Source organism: Genypterus blacodes, unplaced genomic scaffold (genome assembly GCF_046128005.1).
Source record: "Genypterus blacodes isolate CSIRO-AG114 ecotype Tasmania unplaced genomic scaffold, CSIRO-AGI_Gbla_v1 ptg000054l_1, whole genome shotgun sequence".
Classification (NCBI taxonomy): domain Eukaryota; kingdom Metazoa; phylum Chordata; class Actinopteri; order Ophidiiformes; family Ophidiidae; genus Genypterus; species Genypterus blacodes.
In genome coordinates this window covers 1,297,701-1,321,749 of record NW_027466866.1, presented here as the reverse complement: position 1 = coordinate 1,321,749, position 24,049 = coordinate 1,297,701, and the positions used below count along the sequence as shown (strand labels likewise).

General features: G+C 48.2%; 1 protein-coding gene across 1 annotated transcript; it reads right to left on the bottom strand.

The window, feature by feature from the left end:
* Window positions 1-21,985: 21,985 nt before the first annotated feature.
* Window positions 21,986-23,791, bottom strand: her6 (hairy-related 6). Its single transcript, XM_076151199.1, has 4 exons — window positions 23,487-23,791; window positions 23,268-23,363; window positions 23,048-23,135; window positions 21,986-22,864 (listed from the first exon to the last, which is right to left on the bottom strand). The coding sequence occupies exons 1-4, from the start codon at window positions 23,592-23,594 to the stop codon at window positions 22,317-22,319; spliced, it is 840 nt and encodes a 279-aa protein (XP_076007314.1). The 5' UTR covers window positions 23,595-23,791; the 3' UTR covers window positions 21,986-22,316.
* Between the last annotated feature and the right edge of the window lie 258 nt (window positions 23,792-24,049).

Genomic DNA, 24,049 nt, shown 5'->3' with positions numbered 1-24,049 from the left:
CACACACACACACACACACACACACCACCTCCATCACCACCACCACCTCATCCTGCTTCCACATATGAGACTGATTCTGGTTTGGATCTGGACTCTGGCCACTGCTTGGAGCTTTTTTCCTTTTTACATGCGTGCCAGACATACACACACACACACACACACACACACACACACGCGCACACACACACACACACACACACACACACACACACGCACACACACGCACACACACGCACACACACGCACACACACTTGTACATGCCTGTATTAACAAGTGTGGTAGGCTATATCAGACTGAGGAAAGGTATTGTGATGGAGCTGTAGACAGGCTTACTCACAGACTTCACACAGTGGCAGATGTACACATCCACATCCACACACTCACACACACACACACACACACACACACACACACACACACACACACTGCACTCACTCCCTCACTGACTGGTGTCATTCTCTTTTTTGCGCATATGTACAGACACAGCAAAGTCTTTCCTCCAGTTTCCTCACCTTTCCATCTTCACAAAGGGATGAGAAATGAGGTGCGATGAATGGAGGGGATGGTGTAATATAGAGGATTACACCCCTGGATGGAATTTTGAAGGGAGTAGCTTTACTGTAAAGACAAAAAATACAATCTTGATGGTGTTGCTGAAGCCTTGCATCACATTTCCCCCGTTTGAGTTTGGATTATGTGAGGAGCTCAGGGTTTGACCTGAGAATCAGGGGATTCCTCTATTTTTGTGGTTGACTTCAGCCACAGTATATACACACTGTATAGGAAAGAACATGAAAAATGGATGCTGTAGTATAGTGTGATTTCTTTTCTTAGCAATGATTTGTCTAACCAACTGAATGAACAGAAAAAGGTGACACCACGCCCCCAGGTGATGTACAGATTACCGTGGTGAACAAAGTGTGCAAATCCAAACATCTAATTTATGTTTCCTGCACACACATTCATACTGCTATACTTACATTTACCAGCCTTTATAAACATTAAAACACAGCTATCCTCAGTTCAATACCTTTACTTTGAGAGAAAATACCAGAATTTTGTTTATTTCATAAATTTGTTTATCCATTATTTGGTTCAGTTTTATTTAAGCTTTCAAGCTTTTGACTCCTAATGCACAAATAATAAAAAATAAATAAAAATACAAGTACAAAACGTACTGTACAAACACGTACCGTATAGCACAGAATCTACAAAAATAAAATATGAAATGGGTGTGGAGTGTTTCGAATGGTGCATATGTATTATTATTTATCATTAATGATGATAAAGATTTCATCAATTATTAATTATTAATTCTGTTTATAGTATAATGGCAATGTTTATTATAATATTCGCCTAAATCGCAGTACAGAGTATTGCCTGCATGTAAACATATTGAGTTACTTCAAATGTAAAGTGATGCTTTTCTTTGCAAATTTAGAATGAATTAGATAGAAATTCTACGGTGGTGCTTCGTCTGATTTATTGCAGTAAATCCTTATGAATGGGCCGGTGCAGAATCAAACTGTTTTAATGTGAAATTTAAGCGTTAGAGGACATGAGAGCAAAGTGGATGTCAGTAGGAAAGACTGCACACCCACATTTAAACTGCATCCTCACAATTCTCTCTCTCCCTCTCTCTCTCTCAGACACACACGCATACACGCATACACTCACACACACACACACACACACACACACACACATACTTGCTTCTCTGCCCATCCATTTGCCCTCCTCCTCATCACTACTTCCATCTCCCACGAGGAGTTGTTGCTCCAAGGCTGCGGTGCAAGCGTTCAGAAAAAGAAAAAGGGAAAAAAAAGAAAATACAGAAACGCTCGCTGTGATGATGGAAAAACCGACACCAAAAAAAGCAAGAGAGAAGAAATGTATCAGGAAAAAAAGTGTTAAGTTGAAAAGCGAGCATTTTCTTTTGCTCTGAGCTCTTGGTCCAGGCTCAGAGCATCCCTGGATGCCAGAGTCTTTCATCATTTGGCAGCCTGGCTCTGCAGTTCAGTTTTACCTCCTGGCTGGAGGCAAGCGAAGCACCACTCGCTCTGCACGCAGCAAGCAAGAGAGGAAGAAAACAGTCTTTCATACAAAAACAACCTCTGGAGTCATCCATGGCCATGCATGGACTCCTGTCTTTTTTTACTCTGTGTTCTTCCTTTCTCTCCTCTGTTCGCCTCATTTTCTGATGTGCTGTAGCTCCAGAAGAAAAATTCTGTCATTATATAATCTGCAGCAGCAAATAGCTCCCAGTGATGAGATGTTGAAAGCAAAGTGGGGGAGATGTGTGCTAGCACGGCAGAACAGAGTGACCTCTGATATCCTCCTCTCTTATTTGGAAAGACTGAAAACAGCCCTGTTCTCCACTCGATGCCTTCATAGGCAATTTCAAAATGCACCTGCCGCCCTGTCTGTTCTTCACCAGACACCAAAAGTGCCAATACTTCAGGCTGTTACCTTTCACCTTACTTTAAACTTTTGTATTTCCTAACTTGCAACTTAAAACTCGGTTCTGCATAAAAGTATATAACTGACTATGTACTTTTACTGCAACCACAATAAGATTTTAAATCAATATATGCTGATTCTTTGATAAAAAGGCTAAATATTCATTGTTCAGGAATCCAAGCTCAGAGAAGTCTCAACCTCCTGCTAAGTGAGCAAGGACCAACAGCGCTGAGAGGTCTTTAAATGCCCTCCACCGCTGAGAATGAACACAGGTTCCCACAGGGCTTGATAAAGCACCCCTGCCATATGCATTCTTTCACCATGGATATGCCACCATGAACAAGACACTTGGGCATGTCAGGCCAGGCTGAGAGGAAGACTGATGTGTCTCATCATTGAGGCCGATGGCGTACCCCTGGGGCGACATGTATGTTCCTACTGTGGCGGCCCAGCGGGACTTTACTGGCACCCCGCTAAGAGTTCTGGGAGCAAAGGCATCTGTGGCAAACATCATCCTCCAACTGAGACACACACAAGTATGCACAGATGCCCAAGCACAAACATGCACATACTTGGTGTGTGCAGGCATGTATGTTAAAGCTTGCACTCTCTTACACATGCATACACACATAACACTGACAAATATACAAAAGTCTGGTGACATGGGTGCAATCGGGCTCCCGGGGGAGCCTGCCCGCCGCCCACAGCTCCTGCTGAGTTTGCCCAGTGGGAAGCCCCAGCGCCGGCCGCTGGCTGCTCAGTGGGGTGTCCGGGAGATGCGTCGCCTGAGACTATAAGGCTCGGAGTAGTGTGGTGACCAGAGGCCTTGTTCCTCCAGACAGGCAGCAAAGATGGAGCATTTCTCAGGCCCAGACATATGCACTTAGACATGGCTGATTGTGTTGATTCCTTTGCAACCGCTGTTCCCATGGCCTCAACCTGAAGGGTCCTGAGAAACCTTAGTTCAGAGCCTTAATCATCGTTTTTTATCGTTTAATCCACAAAACGAATCAACGGTGAATAGACTTCATATGTGGTGTCAGAGTTACTGTGGGGCAGATGTGTCCAGTTTAGATCATGTGCTTCGGCGAAAAAGTCAAGTAAAGGATTTAAAGAACGGCTAAAGTTTGACCTCATTTAAACTTTTTCAGTATCTAGCTGAAACTCGTAAGCAAATACTAAAAGCAGCTAGTAATAAACCATAGAAGAGATGAAGAACTCCATGATGAAGAGCAATGAAATTTGAAAGGGGAACAAATTATTTGGGGGAGAGGAATAATTCAGATTATTCTTGGTGACTCAATTTCCAGTCATTATGAATAAGCTACTTGAGTTTGACTAGAGTTCGAAAGGAGGAGCTCAGCAGCACTGATGCCGCAACGTCGCAATGTCACAGTGTGGTAGAACAAATCATCTGAGGTGTTTCGCCAGACATCTACAGTTACAGTAGTTCTAACACTATGGCGGAAAGAGTGGATCATAAGAGGCTATTGCACAGGCTTAAAACGTGGCTGTGTGAGCAGAAAGTCTGTAGTTTGAATACTCACACTGTTTTGGAATCACTGAGAGATTAAAGTAAATGAGAAAAGCGCTCCTCTTCCCCCTTAGGTACAGTGATGGTGCCCCAGGCAAAGTAGAAAAATGAATGTACTTCAGAAAGGGAAAGAAGGCAGCCTGCACACTGAGAGTCAATGCTCCTAAAAACACTTAAACAGTGCACTCAGTGAGGTCTTTATTAAGCCTATGAGAGAGTTTTATATATTGTTTTGGCGACTCGCACACACACTGTTTCTGGAGTTTCTGTGTGTAAACTCTGGAGGAACTTTCCTCTCCTTTTTCACATGGATAAACCCTGAGCATTTGCCTACAAACCATCTATACTGACTTTTGTCGACCTCGTGGGGTCTTGGAGCCTGTGTCACATCACCAGGGAGGATTGGCCGGTGATTGATGATCCATCTCATCACAGCCACAGATACCTGCCACAGCTCTGAGGGGACAAAACCTTTGGGCCGGGCCAGAACTAACTTAATTCTTGTCATCCGCCCCTTTGCAAGGTATGGGAAAAATAGCCCGGACTGAAGAGTTTGGGAGATGAGAGAAGCGGGACCTGAATGGAGAAAAGGAGAAAAGAGCTGAAAGGAAAAGGAACTCTGTCAATGGGAAAGGGGCAGGAAAGGCTGAATGCACCATTCCGTGGTCCGCGGTGTTGATATTTCCCTCAATGGTCTCTTCTAAAGTGAGCGTTTTAAGCCACCCCGACACACTAAATTTACCCTTTGTGCGTGGAGAGGCCCCTAGCTGTCGTGATGCAAGGTGAGGAGGCACTGGGGGCAGATGGAACCTGCTTGTCACCTCAATGGTCCCCTTTCTCCCCCTGTATGCCCTCTCTGGCCCTCCCCGCCCATCGCCACCATTCACCAAGGGCTCCAGTGGGAACGTCCAGGGACCTCACGCTTTGGGACGGTCCCATATAATGAGCCCCTCTGGATGGCTTGAATGTGGCGTCATTGTTCCACCCGGGGCCATTAAACCACCTCCTGGGCAAACAAGAGCGTCCCTCTTCCTTTATGGGGCCCAAGGAGGCAACAAAGAGAGGAGTCATTGAGACACAGAGGGGCCGCCCTTTGTTTGGTGTCCTTTTTGCTGCTCCTCAATGCCTGGGCTGGAAAGGGGAGGGTCCTGTTTGGTCTTTAGCGCTCCTCATATCGCCACAATCCCTTGTTTGGCAAAAGTGGAGATGTGAACTTAATTGACTTGAGTGGCCCCAGTGCACCGTGTTGCAAGCAACCTGGAGGAGAGACAGAGAAGGTATTGTGTGTCCAAAAGGGTTTCTTGGCTGTCCTGGCAGTGGTGAAAACCGGTGAGGAAAGTTTGATGGCCCCTCCAATCACCAGATAATGAAACCCTGGAGGATTTTATACCGTCGGATTTCAGCTCGGAGATCGAGCAGAAGTGTTGCGTAGAGCGACGACACACTGAGCAGAACCACAAGACTCTAGACCGGGAATCTGGATGATAGAGCTACACACGTCTACACAAGTCAAACCTAATTAAATACCAATGAGCTCAACTAAAGACAGTGTGGCCATCATACATGCCAGTGATAATGACATTACTGAGGCCTTCCTCACATGACACAGTGTTAATAATAGCCCTGAATAAAAGCTAACTGGACAACCGTCTGCAACTGAATTTGGTCTAGTTTTTTTAACTGACGACACAATAAGAAACACTTCAAATGTTTCAGATGCCATTCTTGTGCCCCACTCTTGAGTGACATGCAAGCAATTAAACAAGTGAAAGTCCAGAGGATGAGGGAGTCCTGAGGTGAGCTGGTGTCAGGTTCTCCCATCCCTCACATCTAAACAGGCCCGTGACCTCAACCTTTCCTCCGGCCAGCATCCTGGGCAGTGGGGCCTATTAGCTGATGGCAGGTGCTCAGCGCCCTGAGGAGAGGTTAAGGAGAAGAGTCAGCACCTCCCTGTGTGCTGCTGACTGGCTTCCTTACTACCATGTCATCCATCCTGCAGTCCTAATCGAGTTATCATATCAACAAATCTCCCATCAGGGGCCCCATGGCTGACAGTCCCAGAAAGACACTCAGAGGGAGACGACAAATTTCTAGCAGCAGGACGCTGAGGAATGGAGACGGCCTGCCAGGCGGCAATGAAAGGTACCTGCGGCCTCTGGTCAAGCTCCCCCTCTGGGGACGACATGCACGCTTGGCACCACGCTGAGGCAGTTATTCGATTAGACGGCGTACTGTGTGGGCAACACTATTCTACCGCCCCGTGTCCCAGTAAACCACCTACTGGGAAAACTGTTTGAATTACCATGGGGAGAGAAAGAGCGATGGGGAGCAGAGAGCATCCAAGCAGCCTGAAAATTATACAATACGGAGGATGATTGCTGTGATGAAAGCCACCAGGGCTACAGTCACTATGGCTTTCTATAGTCATCCTACGGTTTTGAAAAATATCATTGAATATTAAATTGTTGGGGTTATTTTGCAGTTTTTATATCAAATAGGAAGAAGAAGAAGGTTTTCACTAAACACATATTTGAAATGGATTATGAAAAAGCTTCAAATCTGTGCTTTACCATTGATTGGCTTTCCAACATTGCATACATATATATGCACATTCTTACGCTTTCACTCTTGCGCGCACACACAAACACACAGCGGGGGTCAGCGGGAGAAGGTTGGAGGGGGGGCTGTCTTGGCCTGAGAGTTGACCTGCCACTCCGCTGCTACCTGCTGCTAGGGCACAAAGAAGCCCCTCTGCGAGCCGCGTCAGGAAGAAAGGCCAGGCGGAGAGTGAGTCAGCTCCAGCTCCGCAGAAGAAGACCCTCGTCTATCCTCCATGACCACTCTGTCATCCATGAATACTATTTACGCCACGGGAAGTCTTTTCTCCCACAGGCCCCCCCTCCCTCCTTCCCTCTTTTTGGCCTCGCGCTCTTGCCGCATTCTCAGGGATCTCGCTCTCTTCTTCGGTGTTCTGCCTCATCTTTTTCTTTCGCACTCTGCCTCTTTTTTTATGGGGCTAAATCAAGAGAGATGCTCCCCAAGCATTGCAAATTGATTACGGCGGTGAACATTTATTACATGACGGCTGGGGGTCTGCACGGTGTAGATGTGAGAGAAAGGGAGCGTGCTGGGAAAGAGAGGAATGCGGGCTCATCCTCTGGGTCATCATTACCATCACACACTCCATCAGTGTCACGGGGAGACGGTAACTCCACACGTGTTTCAAGCTTCGGAGAACAAAGGGGAAACTATAACGACGATCGACTTTCATCTCTTTAGATGCATCGACTGAATTTGCACAGTTGGTGATGTTTTAAAGGAAGTTGAAGGATTTTGTGCGCGCTGAGAAACGTCTTCATACCTCAGGTTTATGACAACTTGAAACACTTCTTCACAAGTTCATTCTTCAGCAGCGCAGTTTTTGTCTGAAGGTAAATACAGAAGTCGGACACAAATAATTCAACACCTGTACAACATAATGCAACTCACATTCTGACCTTTGTGAAGAATAAATGCTCTGATTTTGCTCAAACTGTCAGATTGTTTGGCCATAGTTTGAGCTACAACTCTATAGCCTACGTCTGTCACATGGAGTAAACATAATTGGATTTATGTTGGTTTTAATCGCATTGGGGTGCGTACATGATGTCTGAAAGAAAATCTATTCTTCTATCTATCTACTACCTTAATGGCAGCATAATCAAAGTTTAAGGCAAACCCAAACACAAAGGTTTTAACGTCATTGGCTATGTGAAGTTGAGCTACAAGCAGAAATGAGTCCGTGTCAGTGGACTATAATAATTTGAAGTAATCTGCAAAGGTCCTATCTCTCAATAAATAGAAAAGCAAACACTAACACGCACAATCTTCGCCGAATCAACACCATTGTTCCCTGCAGACCCAGCTCCAAGGACGGAAGGATACATTTTTGGCGTGACCTCCATTGTAGCCCAGATTTAATCCATGCCGCTGCACCTTCCATTGAGGACAAAGGGGATGCGCACGGCGGGAAGCCGGTCCTCAGTGCTCCCGGCGCGCCGCACAAAGCTGCTGCCACCAGGTTATGATTAGAGTGTCAGTGGGGCCTGCGGGGCTCTCGCTGTGAAGAACGCAAGCTCAAACCCACGCCAAGCCAGGACTCCACCAACATTTGGAAGAATAGCGAGCGGATGAAAGACAGGGCCACAATGAATACCTAAACCCCCATTGAGCCGGACCTCCAGAAGCACAGGTTGCCTCGCCGGGCGACCCTCCTCTGTTCTTCCTCTCCTTCAGTTCTCTTTTTCACCTTGGGACTGAGAATTTGCCGAGGTCTGCAAGTTCCTCACAGACCTCTCCATCAGGGAGAGAAAGACAACAAGACAAGGGGGGCGGAACCTTTACAGAAGAGCTCCATCAAAAGTGGCACGGCCCAGACAGAGGCCAACATGCTCAGGATGCTCTGCTAATAGCCTGCATCAGCGAAAAAGACAAAAACAACTTAACAATTATTAGATTTAAAGGCTGGATGGAGTGAATGGGGAAGTCCAAATGGAGTCATTGTACGTTGATGGAGGAGTTGGGGGTGAGCCGAGGTTCAGCCACACACCAAAACCAGGCATGGAATAATTAACCAGGAACAACCATTAATCTTGACCAATGGCAGTGTCTGAAACAATGGGCACTGACCAATCATTGATGGTAACGTCCACTGGGGGACCTGGACTCACAGCTGTGGGGGCATTCTAAACACCAGGGAGGAGGGACCGTGGTAGTTTAACCACAATATATCATCTCCACTGAGCAAAGCAATGGAGGAACTGTGAAAGATTGAAAGACGAATCCCACAGAGACTCAGAGCTTTTTTGATGACAATGCATTTTCCCTGTTTCTAGACAATCTCTGAATGTGACACAGGGCAGTGAGCTCACATACAGACCTCTGGGCTCAAAGCACCGCAGGTTTTTGTAACCTGGCAGGTAGTTTATTGCACTTTACTGTGGTCTCAGGTGTAACTACAGGCTGATTAGACAACAGGAATGAGAAGCACCTGCAGTATTCTGAGGCACAACAGTCCAGCAACGTTTAATAATACCAAATTCTGCTCTGTTTTAGAGAAGGACCCAGGTTGTCTGAGGAGAGGAGATTCTGTCCTGGCATGACCCAAAATTCTGACTTTATCACAGAAGAAGCTCGGTCGTGAGCTCATGCTAAAACTGACACTTGGAAACTAGGAAAATAAGCTTTGGGTTCAGGCGTCTGTGAGCGTCTGTGAGCTCAAAAAGCAAATAGAAAGATAAGAAAATGTGCGGCTGCGGCACGGAGGCGTCAAAACCGACGGGCAAAACCTGCAAGACTGCAACACAATCATCCATTCACACCTCATTATGAAATATGAGACGAAATCCTACAGCCAAGCAGCCAGAGATACAAGGCCAGCTCAGATAATAAGTTAACTCCAGCTTAACCGTGGACAGACGGGTCTGAGAGAGAACACGCAGATCCAAACCTAACACACACTCATGATTTTATATCACAGACAGGTCACACGCAATTGTCTAGTTAGCTCATAATTTGTGGTGTTTGGAAAGATGGAAACATTCTGTAGAAGCATACGTACACATCACATGACTGATACTCGTAGGTGTCTGAGGGATGTATGATCACATCAGTGTATTAGAGTCAGATGGATGCTTTATTTACATATCTCCAAGTATTGCTTAAGACACATTCCGTCGAGCAAAAGCTATGCAGAGCTGTTTGTGTTTGCCAGGTGAAAGTATTCATCCTAACTCCACATAGTACGTTCCTAACACACAGCCACTAAAATGCAAACTTTTTCCGAGCAAACAATCCTTTTCGCTGCTTACTCAGCGCTGTTAAAGCTGTGACTTCCAGTGATTTGACAGACAAAAGCTTCCAGTGTGAACACGGGGTGAGACATTGAGTCGCTAAAAACTCAAAATTGAAACTTTTGAGCGTCTGTGATAACAACACAGATGGGCTGCGACCGACTCAGGACGTCACTACATGTGAGGGAACGGCGACTGAGGGGGGAGTGGCGTGATGTGAGCCAAGAGGCAGTTGAGGAGTGTTATGGGAGTGTGTGTGTGTGTGTGTGTGTGTGTGTTTGTGGTGGGGTTCGTGGTACAGTATGTGGCAGACCCCTGGCACACACGCCAGCTCCACTTTCCACGCTGCTCACTCTCCTGACGCCGGGCTCCCCTGGTGCCCCTGACCTCCTCCTCACCACCGCTTTTGTGTGCCCGCATAATTTCACAGCACGGCAACGCGGCGACGCAGGTGGTCTCATCCCATCCCAGCGAAGCCCCCCCACTCCCCCACCCCCATCTCTCTCCCTCTCTCTCTTCTTGTCTCTCTCCCCTGCTGCCTGCATCATCTCCCTCTGCAGCCCCTGGCGTGGCGACACAAAGAAACACCTCCCTGGAAGAGATAAACCTATTTTCGACATGCCGAGCAGGGAACTTGACACTCCCCACCTCTCCCTTTTTTTTCGTCTCTGGCTCTCTCGCGCTTCCTCCCCGGGAGAGCTGTGCTGCGCTTCAAGCACCATTAACGCCTCAGTGGTGTGTGTATACTCCTGTTTATGTTTCTACGAGGGTGTCTATTTGTAGTGCCTGTGTGTGTGTTTGTGTGTGTGTGAGAGAGGGTTTCAAAGTGTGCCGCCTCTACAGTTTACCAGTCAACCTGATCCAGTGGAGGGATGGGGCGGGGGGGCGGGGGGGTGCGGCAGGGGAGAGATTTTCAGGGTTTAAGTGGAGGTTAGCACAGAGGTCACCCCTCAGTCTGCTGGGTGACACCCGTGTGTGTCCCCTGTGAGCTACGCTGAGGAACACACAGGTGCTGAAGGTCTGGAAGAATGAAACTGTGTAATTAATTCAAATATGACCCCACACTTAAAGTAGAAGATTCATCATTATGGTGAAAATATGCACATTTTTTCTACATTGTGCTCATCCTAATTAATTATGATGTTTTATTACCAAAATTGTTATTAGGTGAGGACTTAGGTAGAAACAGACTTTGATGGACTCACACTCACACACACAGAGTATATACACATAAAAATATGGATTAATTATCAAACTAATAACAGTAACATTTTATCAAAACAATCGATCAGATAATCATCAGTTCTGATAACTTTCTCAAGACAGATCTCTGTGATGTAAATCCTGATTTGCTCATACTGATATACTTATTATATATGTATGTTAAATATGTTTCTCTTGTAAGTTTGTGTGAGTTCCAAAGTGAAGTGCAGACGTGGACACACTCCATAGCACTCAGTGGGAAACACTAACATGGCCTCTCTTCTGCCCTGACATCATTGTTTTCGCACCACCTCCCCCCCCCGTTTAACAAATCAGACATGGAAAATGCTCTGGTATTCCCCCCCGGGCTCTTCCAATCACGGCATCAAAGACGTGATGCAAGACCGGGACAAAATGGAAGCCATTATGGCTAATTAGCTGCTGCCCTTTAAAGCGCGGGGACATGCCTGCTGCCGGGGCCTTTTGAGTGTGTATCAGAGCGACCGACAGCTCCCACGCTGCGGAGACGAGAAGGAGAGACGGAGGGATGGGAAAGAAGTAGAGAAGAGAAAGGAAGAGCGACGAGGCAGAGACAAGAGGCAGGAGGACAGACAGAGGAAGAGTGAGTCAGAAAACATGCATCCAAGAACTTTTTCATGTGAATGCAGAAGGAAGTGAACAGGAAGTATTATGAGAAGGAGGACGGGGGGGCATGTAGACTAAATCAGAGATATTGGAGGGGGGCGGGGGAGACGGGGGAGACGGGGGGGGGGGGGGGGGGGCGTGAGTTGGTGGTGATGGCAGTGGGGCACCAGGCTACATGTGATGAAAGGAGCTCCTTCTTTCCCTGCCAGGGTCCACATGGGGCATTCTTCAAGCTCACCCAAGCAGAACTCTGCTATACCCCGTATATACTCCACACACACACACACACACACACACACACACACACACACACACACACTCATCCCAGGACACAACCATACAATTCACTTGTGCTCCTCCATCCCGTTTCGGCTTTATCACACACCTGATTAACTTCACCTGCCCCCCCTGTCTGTCATCATGCTCCTACGGTTACCGCAACCATACATGACACACACACACACACACACACACACACACACACACACACACAAACAGGATGGAAGCAGAGAAGACACACATGGTTAAACACTCAAGAGTGCTGTTGTTCGTTTTCCCCCTGTTGATTTCGTTGTTGCTCAGTTTGCAGCCCAACAATCGCAGTGCTGTGAGGCGAAAAAGGTTCCTCAACTTGTTGTTATCGTGACAAGTATATTTTTGTAACTACTTAAAACTACAATCAATGCTACTAACAAATAACCAAACATAATCAGTCCTTTGTTGACAGATTGTGTGTTCATCCATATGGCAGGAAGCTTTCTTATCCTGTCCATTATGTAACACTCATCTTCATCATCAGACCCTTGGCACCGTGTGGTGAACAGGTCGCACATCAATCCCATACGTAATCCCGCACATTGCCTGTTTCCACCTCCCACGGCGAGGAAGACGAGGGCTTGGATGTTGGAAGGTGTTATGTAATATTTATACAATACTAATGAAACCAAAGACTTAATTGCACATTTGCCTGCATCATCACATGTAAGAAAGGTTCTGTCAAGCCAGCAGGAACTGAAATGCTCGCTGATTTGTTCTTTGGAACTTTAATGACTGCATCTTTTCTTAAATACATCAGTTTGAAGTGTGTATGACGCAGGCTGGTCGTTTCCAATCGCCGCCATCGCTGACCCCGAGGTCAGGGCCTCGTCCTCCGCCCACGAGTCCAATCTGTCCGTCCCCAAACAAGTGCCGACGGACGATTTCCTGTGCGGAGGAATCCTTTAACCTCTTATTCCCGGCGGGAGACTGGGCCAGGCCAGGGCGGGGGGGACGGGGGACGTTAGAGGTCCGGCATCTTTTCACACATCTCCGCAGACATAAAGAGCAAACAAACCTCCGGGTCTTTATCGCTGAAATCTAAACCCCCCTGGCTGATTTCATGTCTGTGAGCTGAGGCTGGGGAGTGGGAGTGGGGGGGCTGTGGTGGTGGTGGGGGGGGGGAGAGACGCAGCGATGACCACCTGTTCGCCGTTTCTCCTTGTAATCGCTTTTGTCATTGGCTTTACATTCTTTCAGAACGTTACGGGCCCAGAGTGAAACTTAAGCTTTTGCCAATTTCTCCCTCACTGGCCCATATATGAGAACCTATACAGGCTCCTTTCAAAGGCTGCTTATGTGTCTGTCTTCATGTGTGTGTGTGTGTATGGGGGGGAGGAATTAAAACGCAGAGAAAAGCGTTATCTCGTAGCTTTCTATAGGTCTTACAGTTTCAGGACGAGTATCACAAGGCTCAGTGCCGCTGAATGATATTCAGTACAGACGAGAAGTTTTGTTCTATTTTCTGGAACAAAAGTGTTGATTTACAGGGGACTCCCCTTTATGTCAGACCATCATATTAAACTGCGTTGTTGAGGCATTTATTGAAGGACTTAGAGTTTTTTTACCAGGAGACAGTGAAAGGACTCCTCATACATATAGATTCCATCAACCAGCTATAAAAGTGATGTGAGAGGAGGTTGGTTTATGAGGAAGCTCGGTTGGGTTTTTACTGCTCAGTGGCTTTGAGGCAGAGGAGGCAGAGACGACGCCTCTTTTGTTCGCGGCGCGGCTGCGGGAGACAATGATCCAGGCGTGTGGAGCGCAGGAATGTCCTTACAGTAGACCCTCTCGGAAGTCGGGTGCGAGTGTGTGTCTGTCTGTCGCTTTGTCCTTGTGTCAGTGTGTGTCCATTTCCATGACAGATTGTGCTGTGGGAAAAGTGGCCTTACAAACGCCACCTTTTGTCTCCCCTCCATTTATTTGCGCTATGGCTCATTCCCATGATAAGTGACGGAGAGAACCGTAGATGAGACAAATTCAGTCCACAGCAGCATTGTGACTTGATACATGAATCACTTCTGATTAGCCTCAAGCTGGCACGGTGGAGCCGTCAGTGAAACCGCACAATCACACGCCGGCCTTGTGAAAATCAGGAATCTCCTTCCATTGAAGACCAGTCACTTCCCTGCCTGTTTGCGTCCAACTTCAGAGGCTTTCATGGTCCACCGTCAGGCCTCACTGTCACTGTCGTCAGACAGTCAACCATAATGGGCTCTGACTATTATTAATACAGGGCCTGAAGCACTCCCAGCTACATCCAAGGGCTCACCATAAAATATGTTAATCAAATCGGCCCCTGGGGGCCTCTCAAAGGGAGCTTTAACACAAATTGAATATCAGTGATGGCTTCAGAGGAGGGGCCAGTTTCAAAGGGGGGAGGCCCTAACCCTGTTAGTCACACGGGTCGGGGACTCAATGATGCTGCATATTTCCAGTCACTGTCAATTACCCTGATATCGTCTGTGGAGGGTCGCACGCAGCCAGAGCTCCAGGGGGAAGAGAGAGCGACGGGCGGCTGCTTCTGTGGAGCACATGGGAAAATCTGAGACGGCCTGTGTGTGTCTGTGTGTGTCTGTGTGTGTGTCTGTGATGATATGTTGTGTGGTTTCTGTGATTTTCAGTGCAAACATTGTCATCCCAAGAGGCCATGAGAGAATCGCTCTACAGGCCAGATTCAGGAGGAAGCGAAACATGCCAGAGTTAGATTAGTGAATCATGTTGTGCCATTATTTGACTCTAGATTCTCTGACAGCTCTGCCCCTCAGTGTGCAATGAGACCACAAGAGAGCGGGTAAGTACAGGACAAATGATAGTGAAAAAAGAGCAGTGCTTTTCCACATCTCTTCCTTGGCAGTAATGAAGCCGCTCCGAGGCTTGAATGAAGAGTAGCTGACAATGTATCCTAAATATAGCACTGTGGAAAATAAGAGTAATAATCTAACAGGCTGACTGCTAAAGATGCGGCCTCGTATATGAGAGCTCCACTGTGAAGTTTGACTGGTTTGATAGCCGCAATTAATTAAAATAATCAAGTGAAGTCCTGCTGCTGTCACTTCTCAGTCAAGCTTTGCTCTGACTGCAGCTTTCAGGGTTTTCTCAGAGCTTCTTAAGCAAACTAAAAGGAGCCAAATGCTGCATGTGTTCGACCGCGACGACACAATAGCGCTGGAAACGTGCCGCTTGTTCCTCTGAGGTCTCAATTCTTCTGCCCACTCGAGATGGCTACACCTTACAGCTTCAGAGATAATCACGTCGGACCCAGTTTCGAGGGAAACGGGAGTCCAGATACAACGACAAGCTTGCCCCAAACACACACACACACACACACACACACAGAAAAACAGAGAGAGAGAGAAAGAGAGAGAGAGAGAGAGATTTGTCACGTTCATGCTGCAAACGTGAACTGAGATAACAGGGTCTGGGTGGGAGTGTTTGAGAATACACTCTGCAAAGGTGAAGTTACACGGACAGATATGAGGTGGGAGGCATGGAAGACACACATGTATACACACTCAAACAGGCTTAGAAGAACACACTCGGCCTCACACACACCCACGCTTCAATGTCTTTAGGAAGAAGGGGGGATAGACACACAAACTCACACGGCGGCTCAATCCGACCGGTATGGACAAATTGTGTGTATTGTGTGCATGCTTAAACACACTCACATGTGCGGCGCGCTTTGTGTCTCTGCGTGGTATCTCGGTGCCCAGCTCTTCTGTGGCTCCAGAGAGAGAAAGAGGATTAGCAGGCGGGTCCAGACCACAGTTGAGGCTGCGTTTTGCGTGGATGGAGTGAGAGGGCGGTGGGATAATGCCATTTCATGTCTCTGAGCGCTGACATGATGCAACGCTCCTCTGTAGTTTGCTTCCCCCGGCACACACTTGTCTACTACCGACCAGGACAAAGGAAAGAGAATGTTAAAGTGGAGTGGACGGTCGAGAACAACAACACAGATACAGCATCAGAAACGGGGAACAGACTTCAGTCCACTGCAGAGAATCTCAATGCTGCTGTCTGAGTGTGACATAACACTCTGTGCTGAGTCAACACATTTGTTTCCTACCTCAAATCAGAAAGCACAAAACTATCTGTGAGATGCATTTATTTATTATCCTCACCAACACGATGCCTATAGGCTTGCAAAGACGTTTTTAGTTTATTTATTGCACTTTTTTAGCTGACTTGTCAAAAGCAAAGCAACACTGTTAATCCTTGTCACTGTTGTGGGATGATGTCATATTAGAAACGCTCCTCTTCCATCACCGCTCATTAGTTTGACACCGTGTTTTATTCATAGACATTCCTTTCATCAGCTCCTTTGTAAAGTACTAAATTGACTGGCTTTACGTTTTGGTAGTATTACGACATGCTGGAGAGGTCGACAGCGAAACATCAAGGTGCCTAATACACTCCCCTGTGCAAACACAATAAAGTGAACGACAAACACTCTAAAACCTGAATCCACACATCCACATCGTTTCCCATGTTGAGCAGAAACAAAAGCTGTTTGCACAGTCCACACACACACACACACACACACACACACACACACACACCCTCTCTTGCTAGTATCTGTGTGTGGCCTTGAAGTTAACATCACATCATTAACACCGCCGTCATGACTTTACAACAACAATCGCCGGCGTGTTGACAAACATCAAAAACCGGCCCAACTCCATCCCAGCTCATCAGGGTGAGAAAGAGCTGGACATCCGGGCCCTGTTTGATGTAGTCAAGGGTCAAAGAAATCTGGTTTCTCTTTCCCCTTCATCTCAGAGGGGCCCGAGCCTCCACAGAGGGGCTCGAGCCTCCACAGAGGGGCTAGAGCCTCCACAGAGGGGCTGTTAAAGGCAGGGAAATAAAAGCAGCCACGCGAGGGCAGAGCTCGTAGATCACGCAGCCAAAACCACGTGTGTGTCGAGTGTGTGCGAGCTCAGCTTTACCAGTCTCAGTAGGCCACGTTAAATTGATCTCAGCCGTCCTTACACACACAAACACACACACACGAAGAGGCAGACACAAAGCTCACCCGCGAACAATGAACTGTACCTGAAGACATAATCAAGCTCTCTCTCCATACGTCAGAGGCTATTATATGCCGGTAACAGAGAGGAGACGTTCTGCTTCTCGGGGTGGATCTGATGCAATCTCATATCTTAAACGCTTTAAAACAGAAGTATCATTGTCCGTCATAATGATTTCACTTTGATTCGAGGTTTTCTTTTTCACGTCTAGGGGAGCGACCTTGGGGGGGCCCCCGGCCGCAAAAGCTGGGAAAATTGGTTTTGAAGGATGAAAGCGAGAGGCACCAGAAGTTCCTCATGAAGAAGTTCTTTGTGTGATATCAAAACCCAACCAAACTGTCACCGTTGGCAGCTGTTTGGATGCCGGTGACGGTGGGAACTTGTTTGCCTGCTCTTATTTGTTTGTTGTGATGGTCTCTAAGCGGGAAACCCTCCCACTCAATTGGCCTTGGGGTTCCCAAGTAGCTCGGAGGACAGGTCACACAAAGGCGCAGTGTGACTGGGTCATCATTATCACCGCCCAGAGTTGGAAGATGTGCCAGCTTTATAAGTGACAGCTTCTTATGGTTGCCATGTCCTGCTCTGCTCAAGTCACAAAGCGCCAAAACCATCTACCCAAAAGCTTCAATAACATGTTTACCAAAAAAAACTGGAAGCACCAGGCTATAGGGATAAAACATCTAAAGGCCCTGGGACTATAAAAGAAACAATCATCCAGCGTCACAGGATCACCTTTGCTGGAGTTCTTGTTTTTGAGTGTGTGTGTGTGTGTGTGTGTGTGAGACTGGGCTGCTGAGAAACGCCATGGATTTACATAGCAGTCTGCGACTTCAAACGAGGTGGCTGACATTTGAATGGGCTGGTGGTGGGAGCCTCTGGTGGGGTTTTAGTTGCCATGCAGGGTGAGCCAAGGAGAAGTGGGCACGAACACACACACTGGGATTTGCGGGCAGACAGCTTGTCCTGTTTACTGGGCCCGTAGGTTACCATAGGAGCCCCACACAGGCCCTGTGTTTGTCTGTGAGGGGACGCAGAAAAGAGAGCGAGGAAGATAGAAAGATGGTCAGGATAAGAGCGGTTATGTATCATTATTAGATGAGGACTGAGTCATGCTGTGAGGGGAGGACAGACCGTGAAGGATAGAGTGATAATGGACGAGTGGAGATCAGGGGAGTGACATTTGGGCGCACGTTTCTCGGTACTGTGCAATATCTCAAGCTTCCAGATGCTGTGGGCACTAACTTATACAAATTTACAGAAGTTAATACTCCTTCACTGGCTCCCAAATGGGCAGAGAGTTCAGTTTAAGATTCAATAACCTGATCCAAACCTCCTCACCACCTCCACCAAGCACACAACCACAGGGGACAGAGCTGAAACAAACTCTACACCCTTTCAACACCTCATCTGCAGCACACCTGAACCTGTTACTATCAGTCAATCTGCCACTGTTACTATTTTAATTCTACTTCTACTACTTTTTCTATATTGTAAAGTATCAGTATTAAGAATAGGAAACACAATAATCCAGCGTTCATTGGCTTTATCTGGCTGCATTAGTCAGATCAGCATCAGGAGCCACGTCAGATATCTTCACAATGATTCCCTCACCTTCCTAATCAGTGAAACTAATTTGTCGTGTCACTGCTGCGTCACCATCTATAGCTGCATCATTATAAACGGATGTATTCTTGTATTTTTAGGGTGGAATGTGTAGACTGCTGTCTGTTACGTTACCTTATATCTCAACGTGTCGCCGATCAGCCGTCATGTCACCACGCCATCGGCTGACAATTCCTGCAGCTGCCATCATCATTATTATTTTTTGCTCCATGCAGTTAGTTTGCTGGTTCTAATGATGTGACCTTTACTCTGGTGAGATGTCAAACTGATGTACTACATTGATTGAGAAAAAAAGCTCAAATATGCCTGGACAGCTGCGGCTAAACTTCAAACCGCATCCAACCATAACAGTCTCAACTCCATGAAGAATAAGAGTTAGCTCAGCTCGCTGCTTTGGTCTGACAAGGAACACCTGTCTGAGCTGTGGGATGAGTGGAGGCCTGTGGGAGAGAGAAAGCATTGCAGCAAGTATGTGTGTGTGTGTGTGTGTGTGTGTGTGTGTGTGTGTGTGTGTGTGTGTGTGCGCGCGTGTGTGTGTGTGTTAAGTGTATGCAGATTTCAGCATGTGCAAGCTACTATGTTTATGTGCTCAGTCAGGGTTGTGTGTGAGTGTAAAGTAAACCTGAGTTACAGATCACCTTTTCCATTGCACATGTGTGTGGCTGGGTCAGGACTCAGGGTATACACACACACACACACACACACACACACACACACACACACACACACACACACACACACCACACACACACACACACACGCACTCACACACACACACAGATTCACTTCCGCCCAGACAGATCCAACACTTTTCTCTCCCGCTTGCCTCGCGCTCCCCTCCCACAGTTTTCTCTTTTCCCTGGCTGCTCTGCTGCCTGGCTCAGTGGCGCTGTCTATCAGTCTATTTCCAGGCTCAGGGCCCAGCGCCCGGGCAGGCAGTCAGTCAGTCAGGCGGTGTGGTGGAGGGCAGAGGGGTTGATGCGTGTGTCAGAGAGGCGCTCTCCCACATTCCCCCGGTGGCTGGCAGCAGGCCGGGCCTGCGGAGGGGGGTTCGCCTCTTTCTCACGACCTCTCAGGTTCCTGCGCTCATCTGGGAGCTATTCATTTCCTGCCAGAAAACAGCCTTCCCCTGCAACTGCAGGAGGAGGGGAGGGTGGAAGGGGATGGGAGACGAGGAGGGGAGGGAGAGGAGCTTGGCTTCAAAATGAGTCCAGGGCTTGGTACAGCAAGCCCTGGGTTTAAATCATAAAGCTCTCGCTTGTCTGGGCTGCAATCAAAGACAGGCCCAGTGACGGGCGGCCGAGGGAGAGAGAGAGAGAGAGAGAGAGAGAGAGAGAGACAGAGAGAGAGACATATGGTAGCACTTAGGCAGCCAAGGAGGAAGCAGAGGGCCTTTTTTTCCCTTCTTTCGCTCCCTGCATGCGCACGGAGTGTGGGAAAAGTTAATGGACACGCATGGCGGCTAACCCCCCGGTCGTGTTGTGACATGTGTGCGGTCACTCCAGCAGCTCGGCCACTGCAGTGGGTAATTGGAGAGGCTCGTAAAGCTGTTCTCCAGAGGGGAAGAGACCGCTGATGATGTTGGTGGGTGGAGGAGGAGGAGGGTTGGGGGGGGAGGAGGAAGCGAAGAAAGGAGGAAGGGAGGAAAGGGGGGGAAAGGGGGGAGAGGGGGTGAGGTCTCAGCAGCTGGGTGTTGTCCGGGTCACACCACGTGCCTCCCAGACGTCCCGTGTCCAGCTGTGGCCTGGGGGCTCGGGGCAGGAAGTGCAAAACTGGTCCGAGCACAGCCGGAATGCTGTGGGAACGATCGCTCTCTCTCTCTCCCTCTCTCTGCGTGTGTGTGTGTGTGTGTGCGCTTGGGTGGAGAGGTTCTGGCTCACAGGAGGCTGACTGTTATCCCATGTGATAGGCCTTTCCTTGAACCCCCCCCACTTAACTCCTCACTACCTCACCCATTGTGCCCTTTGGCCAAGCATGTCCTCACCCAGCACCCTCCCCAAACCCACACACACACACACAAACAGACAAGACACATGCACACACAGACACAAGCGTACACATGGCTTCAATCAAACAGGGTTGCGTGGCCCCCCGTAAAAAAGGTGTGATGGAAATTCAAAATGATGGCACTTATCCACACTTTGTGCCTCTTAGCACACTGATAATTGCAAACACCTGCACCCCCCGCACACACACACACACACACCCCATCAAAGGGAGGGCCACACTGGGGTAGCTGGAGGGGGCACACACACCTGGGCAGAGCAGAGCACTACCACATGGCTTGGTGGCAGAGTGTTTAACGTGTCCTTCTGCTGTCAGCCCCCCTGGAATAAAGGAACTCCCTGCGCTCTGATTAAAGGCGCCGCCCGAGGCTCCTCTCCTCGCCACACTGTAAGGAAATGAAGCTGTCGGCCATGTTGGAGCTCAGCTATCAGCTATCGGAGGAGTTCCTCACACTGATGACAACTTCGGGGGCTTAATCGCTTTAAATTGTTGGCCGGTGGTTATTTTTCTAAGCTAATACACTTATGAGCAGCAGCTGATTAGAAGGCAGAAGAATATAATATAATGGTTTTCATTTGACAAACAACAGTGATTTAACTAGCTTTGATCAGACTCTAAACTAAAACAATTGCACATTACGTCATCATTAAATGTTTGAGGATGCGGCAGTAGTTTGGTCTTGTCTCATTATCAAAAGTCAAACTCATCTACATCTCCTCTCATCGATCTGCAGTGCTGATCAGACTGCAGTTCACCTTTCTGCTGCTAGATGGCGTAAGTGACCTCTGCAAAGGCGCCCTGAGGTTTCCAGAGGGAAAAGGTGAAGCAGCAGCTGGACGGACGCTCAGCAGCAGCAGCATCTCATCATGAATCACAGCGGCTCAGTCTCACTTTGTCATGATGCGTTCACTGGTATATGTTTGCATTGTTTACGTGGCACCTCGGGGCAGTGTGAAACTTTAAAGTTAAGGTTGGCACGTTCAAGCGGCTGTTTTTGTTGATGCTCAAAGGCACTTCAGCAGCAGCGTGCGTGCCTGGTGATACAGGAGGAGGAGGAGGCGGCTACAGAGAGATTACAGGATATTTAAAGTTCATTATGTTCCGTCCCTGCTTGATATCTTATCATGTTGCAGAAAGGGAAGCGCCGGAAAACACACTTGTTGATTTCACCTAATGTTCCCTAAACTGCACATAATTGACAGATTTGTGTCAGGTGGCGCCATAAATATACACAAAAAATTCAATTTTCGTGCAAAAAATCGTATTTCTCCCAGATTCATGCTTTTTAACTTCAGCTTCAGTTATTAATACGACAGAAGACCCAGAAACCAGCACATGTAGTAAGATCTTTACAAATTTATTCGTCTTCCAAAACGAAGAACAGCATAAGAGCGTTGAACATCTTTGGCGTCACATAGTAAAAAAAAAGACAATCCAAATATATAAAAAAATGCAGTGAACAGACTTCCACGATACAAATCTCATTTCAATATGAACTTTACTCCCTTGTTAGCTGTACAAATATAGTGCATAATCTTTCCATTTTGACAAGAAAAAAAACAAATCCAAACCAACTTTTGTAACATTGAAACAAAAAGAGAGAAAAGAAAAATTTTAAGTGTCATTCGAGTCTTTCTAGTCGCTCCTCCAGGGGGGGTCCAGGTCTCTCACCAGGGTCTCCACACCGAGTCCGAGTTTCCTGACGGGGCACCGGGGGAGACCGCGGCCGGCACCGGCACCGGCGTGCTTACGCTGTTGGCGTAAACGGGGATGACCGGGCCGTTGGGCGCAAACGCCGCGTTGGGTATGAGGAAGGCGAACTGTCCGTCTGAGGCAGGCACGATCTGGAAGCCGCCGTACACTTTGGTGCCGTCTGAGGGTAAACTGGCCGGCGAGGAGCCCCCTTTGCAGGACACCGCGTTCATGGGCAGCACCTGCGGGGACGAGCTGGGGATTTGCACCATCGACTGGCCGAAGGACGGGTGGTTGGGCGGCCCGCCGGCGGACGGGGGGAGCTGGTGCTGGTGCTGGTGCTGGCTCGGGTAGTTCATGGCGTTAATCTGGGTCATGCAGCTGGCGAGGTGGCCCAGGAGCCGCGTCCGGACCTCCGTGTTGACTCCCTCGCAGGTGGACAAGAACCGGGTGACTTCATTCATACACTCGCTAAACCCAGCGCGGTATTTGCCCAGGACGGAGGGGTCAGTGTTCAGGGCCGCTGTAGAGAAGAAGAAGAGGAGGGAGGGGGGGATAATTAAGTCAGGATGTCCGGATACAAACACGCTGTGGAGCTACTGGGGTCGTGTTTTGACGGTGGACATGAAACAAGACTTCGACCCGAATAAGATCTGAGGCACTCGGGGGGGTTCTGACACTGATTAGTCCAGGAAATGCGTCTTACCGGTCATCTGAGCCCTCTGGAGGTTCCGGAGATGCTTGACCGTCATCTCCAGGATGTCAGCCTTCTCCAGTTTGGAGTGCCGGGAGCTCTGGGGGGCAGAACACACACACACACGGTTAGGGTTACTCGTCCACTTTCCCGCTATATGTCACTGGGATAATTTGTTATTTAGAGTTAAAAGCATCTATTTATAGCCACGGTGGAGCTCGAGTATACTTACATCTTTTTTGAGCGCATCCAGGATGAGAGTTTTCAGTTGCCCCAAGCTCTCGTTGATTCGGGCTCTTCTCCTCTTTTCCATGATCGGTTTTGACGACTAAACAAGAAAATAAACCGACATTAGAGTCACTTCAAGTCTTATTTCTATACTTATTTGAGGATCTTATATGATGTGACATATTAAATTATGTTATTAATGAGTAAAAACGCGTGTACCAACCTTTCTGTGCTCCGAGGCTGTCTTGGGTTTATCAGGTGTTGTGTTCATGCTGGCCGGGGTTGCAGCGACCGGAGAGGAGGAGGATTTTTCCATCATATCGGCAGGCATTTTGTCGGAAATATCCCACAAAACCACGAGAAATTACGGTCCAAACGAGTGTAGAAAAGGCGGAAGGCGAACCAGACGCTTCTCTCCCTCAAAAATCCTGACACGCACAAAGTTTACAATCCGTCAGAGCGCTGAGCTGTGGCTGCTGCCGGGAGCGGACGCGGAGTCTGTGTGTTGGCCGCTCCGCGTGTGGCTCTGTATTTATATCTCGCACTGCACGCGAACGGCTCGTGTGAAACTTCCCAAACTTTCTTTCCCACAGTAACTTTCCACCAATCAGGGCGAGGGACACGCGGCCCGAGGGAGGACGGCTCGTGGTCGGCGGCCTCCCATTGGTTGTTTGGCCGCTGGAGCTGGCGGCCAATGGCGCGCGGCCCGGGTTCAGGGCACAGCCGGGGAAGCTGCCTTCAAGTCTTCAATCATCGAACCTTTTACCGATTAGAACAGCGGAGACG